Raw genomic sequence first — 11,429 nt, forward strand, 5'->3', positions numbered from 1 at the left:
CTTAAATAAGCGACACATGATCTTGTTCTGGACACATCAGGCTGGACTCTGATGCCGGACCTTTTCTAGATAGAAACCAGACTCCTTCTGGACCATGACATCATTCTGACATCATAGGTAGGAGCTAGGCTCAGGCACTAGGCCATAGGCCGGTCAATTCTGGACCCTAGGCCCAGGGCAGGGCAGGGCCAGACTATGACATCATATATGACATCATAGAGCACATGATACTTAGTAATCCTTACCCAGCTAGGTACCAGGGGTCCATTACCGGTCCCTGGGGGGTTTTCCCTCATGTATATAAGGCAGCATCCTGGGGCACCCTGTCCCCCAGTTCTATTCACTTCGTTGTTGCGCTTAACAGCATTACCTCCCCATACTTAAGTGCTATTATCTCCCCCCCTCAATATCAAGCTATAAGGTGGGTTTGTAGGTTTTGTGATACACCGACCGTTTGGGCTTCGGCGAACGCCTGCGCGCCGTGGGCCTGACCCCCGTATCACGCGCAGTCGCTGCTTGCTCCATTCGGCCAGTCCTCCTGGCGCTACACGTTTCAGGGCATCGCGACAATTTGAGGGAGCCCTTTTCCCAATCTATTTCGGGGTTGTGCTCGCGTAGCCAATCCAACCCGACGATCACATCCTCTGGACCGATGTCCGTGACCGTGAACACCGTCTTCTCGACGTGCTCTCCTATATGCATCTGTAGCACTGCTACCTCTGAGATGCTTCCGTCCTTGTTTAGGGTGCCGTCAATATTATACAGCGGAATGGGTTCCTTCAACTTCCGCGTCTGCACCTTATTTTCTACGATGAATCGCTTGTTGATAAACTTCGTGGTGGCTCCGCTGTCCACCATAGCGATTATGTCTTTGTGCCGTCTTTTCCCCTGGAGTCGAACTGGAATGTGAAAATGCTGGGACCCCTGGTCCAGCTCGTACACCATTGCAGTTGATAATACGTTATACTTATTACATGATGATATTCGCGGCCCGACGCGTGCGGCACGAAGCGCGGACCGGATCAAAAACCCTCCTCCTTCATCGCCCGATAATGCTCGAGCTCCTCGCGCATCGACTTCACCTGTGCCATTAAGTCCGCCAGCTCCGATTGCTCGGATTTCGCTGAAGCGGCACTTATACTTGCCGAGGGTGTTGTCGTGACGGGGGCGCTTGTCGCAGCCTGGGTGGAGCCCGAGGCAACCGTAGCCCGCGCATCAGCGCGTTTTGTGTAAGGCTTGTCCTTACAATTGGGGCACTCGAAGCGTCGGTACCCTTGCTTCCCACAGCCGAAGCATGTGCCGGGGAAGTTGCCTTTTCCGACAGCCGCATTGATGCTGGCCGAAGCTGCGTGCGTTGAGGGTGCACCACCACGTGCCCCGCCGCGTCCTCGACCTCGTGCCGAGAAGAAGTTGTTCAGCTCGGGCCGTCGGGCCCGGCTGATGTCGAGGATTTGCTCGACCTCGGTGGCGCGCTTCTCAGCTGCTTGCCACGTGGCGAAGGTCTCGAGCTCGATTTTGCGGTAGACGCGGGAGGGGATGCCGCTCAGGTACTTGTCGCGCAGCTCCAGGTCCCCATACCCAGAGCGGTCCGCCGGACCCTTGAACAGCGCGGAGAACTCTGCGGTGGTGCGTTTTTCACGGACCGACTTGTCCGCGCAGAGCTTCGCCAGCTCTACCTGTGCTGCCGCCTCATCGTCGAGATTTCTGAAGCGGGCCCTGAAGGCGGCGGCAAAGGCCGCTTCGTTTGCGAACGGGGTCGTGGCCCCTTGCACACCCACCTGCACCGATGCGAGCTGGGCAAAGAAGGGAGTAGCCCAGGCGCGGGCATCTCCATCGAGTAGGCTGAGTGCGACCTGCACCTTAAGTTCGATGGTGGTCAACGACGTGTTGACCAGCCAGTAGATGCGCAACTGGGACAGGAATCGGTTGCATTCGATGACGGTCTTGCCATCGTAGCGGAGCGGGAGGAGGAGTTTCAAGGTCTCCTTGTCGGGGGCGGCTGCAGGAGACGACATTATTGGCGTCGGGGGGGACGGAGGACGCTGCGGGGGCGGAGGCGGCTGTGGTGGCCTTCCGCTGGCCGAACTTCGAGAGGAGCGAGTGCTCGAGCGGCCTCTCGGCGGAGTCGGCGGTGAAGGCGCCGAAGGAAGTTCGGTGGGGGGGTCACGTACGTCAGGGACTGCTGACGCGGGGGCGAGTGCTGTCGGCGAGGTGGACCCAACAGAATCCTCAGACTCGGACTCCGAGACTCCTTCTTCACCTGCACCCTCCTCAGGCTCTGGCTCTGGCGCAGGGTCTGGAGGGAGATCTCCTCGAGCTTGACTGGACTCGGCGACAGTTTGGGGAAGGCGGGAGGTAGGGGAGACAGGGCGAGAGTGCCGCGAGGCAGATCGGGATGCGAGGGTGCTTCGGGGTCCGAGTGGGTGTTGCGCTCGTCGGATCGCTTTGTAGCGAGGGTAATCCTCCTCGATCGATCGGGGTGTCCGGTTGGGGCACGGCTGCTGCTCGCAACGATAGAGGACAGTCTCAGGGCCGTCTGGGATGTAGACGTCGATGAGGTCCTGGGAGTCGAATGCGTGGATCTGGCCTTGGCAGGCAGCCACGATGGATGGGGGGAGGAAGGGGAGGTGCGCGTACTACGAAAGGCCGTGCTATACTAGCTTACACCTACGGCGCCCGAGAAGACACTAAGGTTCGCAGTTCACGTGGGGCCCAGTACTGCTTTTGGCTAGTATGCAGCAGGAACCTAAGCCACGCGTCCGTGAGGACAAGTATCGCCCACTGAAGTGCAGATACTGAAGAGTTCGTTCCCTAAGTGGTGGCGATGTATGTACGCTATCTACGTATCGTATGTATCGTAGGGTATCGTAGGGGTGCGCACCACCCGACCTGTGGGAAAGGGAAGTGAGTGTAAGGGGTCCCGAGGGGACGCCGGCAGCTTGGGGAGTTTCGACCTAATGTCGCGACTTGAGGTCAAGCGACTAGAGAAAACTTGAAGGCTGGGGGCGTCCGACTAAGTCTCACCGAAGCGATGGTGAGCTATGCTCAAACCTAAGGCTAGGGACAAGAATGTATTAGTTAGTAAGTAAAAGAGGTAAGTACAGGAGAGCTTACTGACCTAGGGACAAGAGGTCGAAACTGAGGTCCCTAGGGCAGCAGAGGCTGGTTTATATACATGGGAAGATTTAGGGCAGGCTGTGCGCGTTGGTCCGTGCGCAGCTGGTCTGTGCACAGCATGCCGACGCGGCCCCGGGGGCCGGTGAGTCAGAGCGGCTGCGTCAGCGGGGCCCGAGCTGTGCCGTGCACTGCCGTCCTATCTAATCTGATCGTACAGTAGATAACGATGTGTCCGTATCGGGCAAGTAGTACAGAGGTCGCAGGTTCGAGCCCGCGAAAAGGAAAAAATTTAAAAAACGGCTAGGCGCCGTACCAATTCGTGACACAAGGAAGTATATTAGTTAGTAGGGTAAGAAAGAATACAAATGAGGGCTTACTGACCTAGGGACAAGAGGTCGAAACTGAGGTCCCTAGGGCAGCAGAGGCCGGCTTATATACATGGGGAGATTAGGGCAGGCTGTGCGCGTTGGTCCGTGCGCAGCTGGTCCGTGCGCAGCATGCTGACGCGGCCCCGGGGCCGGTGAGTCAGAGCGGCTGTGTCAGCGGAGCCTGATACAACGGTCTATACTCCTATATCGATGCCTGACTCGTAGACGATGAGCGAGGACTTATGGACAGTGCGTCGTCCGGAAGATTGAGCGAGGAAGTCGAGAATGACCACTACTCCAAGCGAAGAGGAGCAGAGACTTGAATGAATAACCAGGTCGAACTTAGGGTTCGACCGACTAATGGTACAACTACTTATACAAGTACCGACTGTGTCACGAGTTGGTACGGCGCCTAGCCGTTTTTTAATTTTTCCTTTTCGCGGGCTCGAACCCGTGACCTCTGTACTACCTGCCTGATATGGACGCATCACTATCTACTGTACGATTAGATTAGATGGGACGGCAGCGCACGGCACAGCTCGGGCCCCGCTGACGCAGCCGCTCTGACTCACCGGCCCCCGGGGCCGCGTCGGCATGCTGCACACAGACCAGCTGCGCACGGACCAACGCGCACAGCCTGCCCTAATCTCCCCATGTATATAAGCCGGCCTCTGCTGCCCTAGGGACCTCAGTTTCGACCTCTTGTCCCTAGGTCAGTAAGCCCTCCTTTGTATTCTTTCTTACTTTACTAACTAATACATTTTCTTGTCCCTAGCCTTAGGTTTGAGCCTCGCTCACCATCGCTTCGGTGAGAACCAGTCGGACGCCCCTTGCTTCTAGGTATTCCCCTGTCGCTTGACCTCAAGTCGCGACAGACTGCGCACGGACCATCGTGTCTATGTGGTCGTGTTAGTGAAGAAAGAAACGTAGTGGTACGATACCAGGCACGAAGTGCGCACGGACCCCATTATGTAAGCTACATAATGTTCAACCTGCGGGTGAGCGCTAAGACAGGCGCCAGTATGGGCGCTAGTAGTACAAGAAATAGAACGGAAAGACAAATGTTTCATTACCCCCCTACCAGAGTCGAAGTCCCATTCGACTACTTACTGCTCACCATCTCCGTACAACTCCCAATCTACGCCGTCGTCCTCCTCTTCGTCGAACCACTCCTTGCGCGCGTTCCTCCCTATGTTCATCCATTCCTCGCCAGAGAGGTGCTTCTGATTCGGCCAGGAGCTGTCCCACGTCCATTGAGTGGTGTCCAGTGTCCAGTCAGGATCGACTTTGCGAAAGACGACGGGTGTATCGGGGCGGGGGCGCGAAGGTCCCGCGACGGGACTGGCGGGGGGTTCGGGGTTAGCGCTGCGCGGTGGAGGAATAGGTACCGCTTTCGTCTGCCTTTCTTTCTGCTTCCTCTCTTTCGCCTCGTTGATGATTCCTTCGAGGAACACGTTGTCAACGACCACCCCCACGTGTCGCATAGGTTCTTCAGGTGGTGCGGATACGTGTCGCTTCATCGGCCTGGTTCCGCACTCTCGCTCCAGGTGTCCAGGGGCTTCTTTTCCGCATCCTGTGCATCGTACGTCCGGACAGTCCCGTACCCAGTGTCAAGACGATCCGCATCGCCTGCAGCTTCCCTTCGGGGTCCAACCAGGGTTGGGTTGCCAGTCAGCCGGGATGGTAGTGCTCCGCGGCGTTGCTTGGAGGAAAGGGGATGGGATCGGGGGGCGCCTGAAGGCAGACGTCGGTAGGGGTGCGGGTAGGGGTAAGTACGCGTTGGGGATGGCGCGCGGGATGAATTTGTTGTGTCGTGCTCGGATGCTGCGTGGTAAGAGCGGTTGAAAGCGATGGGCGACTTTCAGATTGTCGAGCCGGATGAGCTCGGTGAGGACGCGGTCGTCCTGTTGGCGTAGGAGCCGCTTGTGGTGGTCGATGGCCTCGTCGGCTGCCTTGACAGCCTCGTCGTATTCTCGGCGGGCGGAGAGATACGCCTCTAGTGCAGCGCGGTCAGTGGCATTGGTTGCTTCGGGGTTGTGGGCTTTGAGCTTGTTGAAAACGTCGGTGGAATTACTGAGAAGGAGCGTCAGCAAGGTGCTGTCGCCGACGTGGGTGTGCTTAGGGGTGTAGATTGAGAGCCTTTTCCCGCCTTCGGTCGAGGGGGCGTTGAACTGGTCGAGGAACGAGAGGGTGGAAGACATGTTGGTGCGAGTGGGGATGTAGCGACTGGGTAGAGCTGCTATCAATTCAGCTCAAGTCCTTCCTGTTCTTATACTCTGCCAACACTTCGTCAGCCGTCCCAGTCAGGTTCGTTTCGGGCTCCCATGAGTCATCGGCTGTTGAGTAACCCTTCCACCTGACGCGATATTCGCGGCGTCGCATCCTCTTGTTCTCTCGGTTTCCGATGATGGCTTCGACTTCGTAGTTATCTTCGCCTTCGATAAGGTCAGGGGGTGGCCTCGTGTAGTTCGGACCATGGATCTCCGTTTCCGAGTAGGGAGATAGAAGCCATTTGTGGAAAACGGGGTGGACTCGCCAGGTGCTAGGCAGGTCTAGCTTGTACGCGACTGTTCCAATCTTATCTAGGACTTTGAACGGCCCTTCTCGCCTCGGGGCTAGTTTCCTGGATAGGTACGGCAGCTTCAAGTTCCGGGAGTCTAGCCATACCAGCTGACCTTTACGGAAGGAACCCCCCTTCCTTTTTACTCTCTTGGCCAGGACGTTCTGGGCCATTTCCATTGCCGCATGTGCTTCTTCGCGGATGTTTTGCAAGTCCTTGAGGCGATAAGCCACTTGCGGCGTGTTTGATCCGGGGTGCGCGGTGGGTATTCCACGAGGTTCGTATCCCATCATGAGTTTGAACGGGGACGCCTTCGTCGTGGAGTGCTCGCGGGAGTTGTGAGCGAATTGCGCGGTGTGAAGGTGGTCAGCCCACTTATCCGGGTTATTGGCGGTGAAGCAGCGGAAGTAGATCTCCAGCTCTTGGTTCACTCGTTCTGTCTCGCCGTCGGTTTGCGGATGGAATGCTGTACTCATGGCTGATTGGACCCCAGTCATTTTGCACAGTTCTTGGAAGACTTTGGACGCAAATTGCGGTCCTCGGTCACTGATGATCTTGTCTGGAAGTCCAAACCACTTGTAGACCTCTCGGTACATTGCATCTGCCGTCCCAAGAGCGTCAATTGTTTTGTTGCATGGGATGAAAATTACCCCCTTCATAAGGTCGTGGTCCACTATGACCAAAATGGAATCAAAGCCATTGGACGGTGGCAAGTCGGTAATGTAATCGCACGAGAATGTGCTGAAGGGTTTGGCATTTGCACGGGGTCGAATGGGGGTGATGGGCGGTCGGGCTGGATGCGTGTTAACCTTCATTTGTTGGCAGATGCCACAGCCGTTAACATAGCGAGCGACAAACTGGGCCATGCTCGGCCACCAGTAGTCACGGCATAAACCAAGGAGGGTTTTCTGAACACCGGGGTGTCCTGCGGAGGGGAGGTCGTGATAGTGGGAGACAAGGCGCTTGCGAAGAGACTCATCTGGGGGTACATAGACCCGATCCTGGTATAGGAGGAGGTCATCATCAATGGACCAGTCTGTTCCAGTGCGTGGTGTTCCTCCGGTGCGCGCTGCAGTGAGTCCTTCCTTCATTATTGGGTCGTCTTTGAAAGAAAGGATGGTGTCGCGGGTGTCGATGTCGATGGCAGCGACCCATACTTCCGGTGGAAGCATAACGACGTCAGTGTTGTCATTTGAGCCGTCATCGTGGTCGGGTCGGCGGGAGAGAGCGTCGCTCTGCACCATTTGGGTGCCAGGAACGTGTACCAGGCGGAAGTCAAACTCAGTCAGTTTACTCGCCCAGCGTGCTTGTCGTCGGTTCATGTCTTTGGCTTGTTTCCAATACGTGAGGTTCTTATGGTCGCTGAGAATCGTTACTGGGTATGGGCTGCCAATGAGGTAGTGCCTCCACTCATCCAGTGTGCGGATAACCGCATATAACTCTCTGTCATAGATGTCGTAGTTTCTCTCTGCCGCATTGAAGCTTTGAGAGAGGTATCCACAAGGATGCCAGTCGCCGTTATCATCGTGTTGGCGTAGCACCGCTCCGGTGGCAAACTTTGAGGCGTCGGTTTCGATGGCGAAGGGTCGGTCAGGATCCGGCATACGTAGTACCGGTTCCTCTAGGAATGCCTTTTTGAGGGTTTCGAAGGCTTTCTGTTGGTCAGATCCCCAGGTCCAGGCGACGTCCTTCCGGGTGAGAGCAACCAGCGGTTGCGCTTTGTCCGAGAAGCCTTTGATAAATCAGCGGTAAAAGTTTCCAAATCCAACGAAGGTGCGTACTTGCCTGAGGTTGGACGGCACCGGCCAATCCGCAATGCCAGCTAGTTTGACAGGGTCCATTGCGATTTCTCCTGGATGGATGATCATGCCGAGGAATTCGACTTCCGTGACATCGAATGCGCATTTCTCTGGTTTCAGGTAGAGGTCGTGTTGTCGAAGTCGTTCGATAACACGTCGTGTTCGTTCTTCATGTTCTGCTTTGTCCTGGGAAAAGATCAGGATGTCGTCCATATAAATGCAGAGCCAGCCTTCTTGGAGCATGTCTGCGAATATTGTGTTCATCATCCGCTGGAACGTAGCGGGAGAATTACACAGCCCAAAGAACATCACCGTTGGTTCGTATAGCTGCGGCGGTTTGCCATCAGTTCTGGGTACGATGAACGCTGCCTTCCATTCGTCCCCTTTCTTGATTCGAACATTGTTGTATCCGGCGCGGAGGTCCATCTTCGTGAACATCTTGGCGTGCTTCAACTTGTCCAGGAGGTCGGATATAAGCGGGAGCGGGTATCGATCCTTGACCGTGTTCTCGTTGAGCAGCCGGTAGTCTTGACAGGGGCGTAGTGAACCGTCCTTTTTACCAACAAAGAAGAATGGACTCGCCAACGGGGATTTCGAAGGGCGAATGTACCCTTTACTCAGGTTCTCCTCGAGGAACTTGTCGAGTTCCTTTCGTTGCTGCGGGTTGAGCGGATAGACCTGTTGCTTCATGTCTGCGAAGCCCTCCTTGAGGTTGATTTTGTGGTCATATTCAGTGTGGTCTGGAAGTCGCGCAGCCGTGGCTTTGTCGAAGACGGGGAGGAGATCGTGTAGGTAGGATGGTACCATCTGTGGTAGTGTTTTTTCCGTCTTGCCTTGGGCGTTCGATGCTGCAAGTTCGGTTGAAGTGGTGATACGCCTAATGTCGTGGTGGATTTTCCAGATCATGCCGTTGTGAAGTCGTTTGTAGCCAGCGGAAGGTTCAGGGAGTTGCTCCTTGAGTGGAGCATCCCTTACTGCCAGGGGTTCCTGTTTCTCGTACTTGGTGATCATCGGCGCTCCAGATAGGTAGGAAATGATGAACTCATCATCATCGATGTCCTCCGCTTGTTCCTCGATGGACGCAATACCCGTTGACCCAAACCCATCCTCCCCACGTTCAGTTTCGTCGATGCAGTCGGTTATAGTTACTGGTGGGGTGCTTATCCTTTCAAGGATGAGCTGAGCGACTCGGTCGCCGACTTTGACAGTGAATGGGAGGTCAGAGTTGTTGGCCAGTAGGACTGAGACCTTGCCTCGGTAATCAGAGTCGATTACTCCCGCAGCGACGTCGATTTCCTTTAGTGCTAGGCCGGATCGAGGTGCGATTCTTCCGTAGTGTCCTTCGGGGATAGCCATGATAAGGTCAGTGCCGACCAGGCCTCGTCGTCGGGCAGGGATGATGAGTTGATGCGCAGCAGAGATGTCATATCCTGCTGCGCCGCTAGTCTTTCGTTCGGGAAGGGTTGCGTGCTCTGAGGTGGGGATGACAACGAATTTATCCTCCGTTGGTTCTGGGAGTGGGGTAGTTACGGCCTTCTTTAGTTCTAGCCGGGCCACTCGCCTTTGGTACAGGTCCATCTTCCAGGCCCTGGTCTCGTCTCTTGTCCACCGGTGGTTCAGCTCCACTCGTCCGGTTTTCCAGTCTATCTTGGGGTTTTCGAGTTTGAGCCACGTGTGGCCGAAGATGATGTCTTCTTTGCCGATGCTGGCGACGTAGGCTTTGACAAATCAGGGTTCTCCGCTTATCTTGTAAGATAAGAGTGCTCTTCGCGTGATGAGTGCTTCTTTGTTCGGGGTTCCATCCACGTTGAAGACGGGGATGGGTCGGGGAAGGGGTTCTGTCCGAAGTCGATGTTCTCGGACGAATCTCGGGCTGATGAAGATTCCTGTTGCACCGCTATCGATGAAAGCGCGCGCCTCGACGTCTTTTCGTCCCACGGTAATCGGAATGTGCAGAGCACGTTCATTTCGGACTACTAGAATTACACGGGACAGTGAAACGGATACGGGCAGTGGTTGCGTCGGCTCACCCTGCCCCTTCAAAAATCCTCCATCGTAAGTTCTTCATACAGCTCCCACTTCTCGTCAGCAGAGAGTGCCTTGATTCTGGCGCGGAAGTCGTCCTTTCCAGATCCTCCCTGGTTTGGCCTCCCACCCCCTTGTCGTGCGGCCGCCTTCTTATGGCAATCCTTGGCGCTGTGGCCCTTGATGTGGCAGTAGAAGCACAGGTTCCCGTCCCTGTGGAGCTTCCGGTCGGCCTCATTGAGAACTGCTCCTAGTTCCCACTTCCTTCCTCCCGATGTGGAGGCAAAGGTTGCCGCGACTGCAGCGGCGTCGATATCCATTGGCTCGCCATAGTCCCTGGTGTCTGTGACGGTGAGGGCCCCTTGTTCGGCGGCGTCGGCGTTTCGGACTTCGTCGTACCAGGCTTTCATGGTGCTGGGTCGGTCCCTAGCGACCCTGGTTGCGAGAGAGACGTAGAGCTCCTTTGGAAGTCCTTTGACGAAGTTGGCGTGGAGAGTGTGGTAGTCGTTCTCGGTGCGGTTGACGCCATTGACTTCAGCGTCCTTGAGCTGGGCTTTCGATGCTAGCTGCTCAAAGCGGGTGACGTAGTTTCCAAGGGAGAGCGCCGTCTTCTTGTTCTTCTGTCGTTCGGGCAGTTTCATCAGGATTTGGTGCGCCTTGATTCGCGTTCCGTGCTCGGGAAACGCTTCCTCGAGGGTGGTGGCGAAGGCTGCCCAATCGGGATAGACCTGGACTCCCCCTGCCGACTTCTCGTAGTATGCGTCTGCCCATGTCTTCCCTAGGTCCTTCCTCATCAACGCTACAGTGAAGGCGATCTTTGCTTCGTCACTAAGTCTGGTGTTGTTGGTGGCAACGAAGTAGGAGAGGACACATTGGATGAAGCGTCTGAGGTCCTCTGCCTTTCCGCTGAAAGGTTCGGGGGCGGGGATGTCAAGGCGAAGGGGTCGGTTGGCAGTTGACTGTTGGGATTGATATGCTGCAAGGGCGACGGCGATGCGCTGATCGATGTCTGCTTGAGTGAACGTTGCCATAGGGACTTCAACCGGTGCATTGGTTGGTGCAGGTGGAGCTGGTGGTAGTTCTGGAGCCTCGATGGGAACGTACTGAACGTCCGGGAGCTCGAACGGTTGTTCGTTAACAGGTGACTGTAGGTTCTCTGTTGTTTGTGCTGGTTCGACGTTGATTCGTAGGGTGGCGAATACGTCTTCTGGGTGAGCGGGAGGGTGTCTCTGGTAATAGCTGACAAGCTGTTGATGGGCGATGATCTGCGGGTTGGATCCTTCTGCGCGAACCCAGGAGCCGCCTCGAGGATAGATGGGAGTCCTTCTTGTGGTGGTGACGAAGCAACGGTCTGCTCGGTCGTACTGGAGAAGGGGAGATCCTGCGAGGGCTGGTAGTCCCAAGGGAACCGGGTTTACTGCGTTGTTCGACGTGATGGTGGATGAGTTGTTCGACTAGGTGAAACTAGGAACGTAGCTTAGAAAGTTCGACCTTTTGATACAACGGTCTATACTCCTATATCGATGCCTGACTCATAGACGACGAGCGAGGACTTATGGA

General features: G+C 55.8%; 1 protein-coding gene across 1 annotated transcript; it reads right to left on the reverse strand.

Moving 5' to 3' along the window:
* Window positions 1-2,171: 2,171 nt before the first annotated feature.
* POSPLADRAFT_1099338 (hypothetical protein) lies at window positions 2,172-3,616 on the reverse strand (the record flags this gene model as incomplete). Its single annotated transcript, XM_024483178.1, has 3 exons — window positions 2,172-2,636; window positions 2,844-2,938; window positions 3,556-3,616. Coding segments are annotated over 3 exons (621 nt in total), but the record flags the coding sequence as incomplete, so codon positions are not given.
* Window positions 3,617-11,429: the final 7,813 nt, after the last annotated feature.

Source organism: Postia placenta (genome assembly GCF_002117355.1).
Source record: "Postia placenta MAD-698-R-SB12 unplaced genomic scaffold POSPLAscaffold_15, whole genome shotgun sequence".
NCBI classification, from domain to species: domain Eukaryota; kingdom Fungi; phylum Basidiomycota; class Agaricomycetes; order Polyporales; family Adustoporiaceae; genus Rhodonia; species Rhodonia placenta.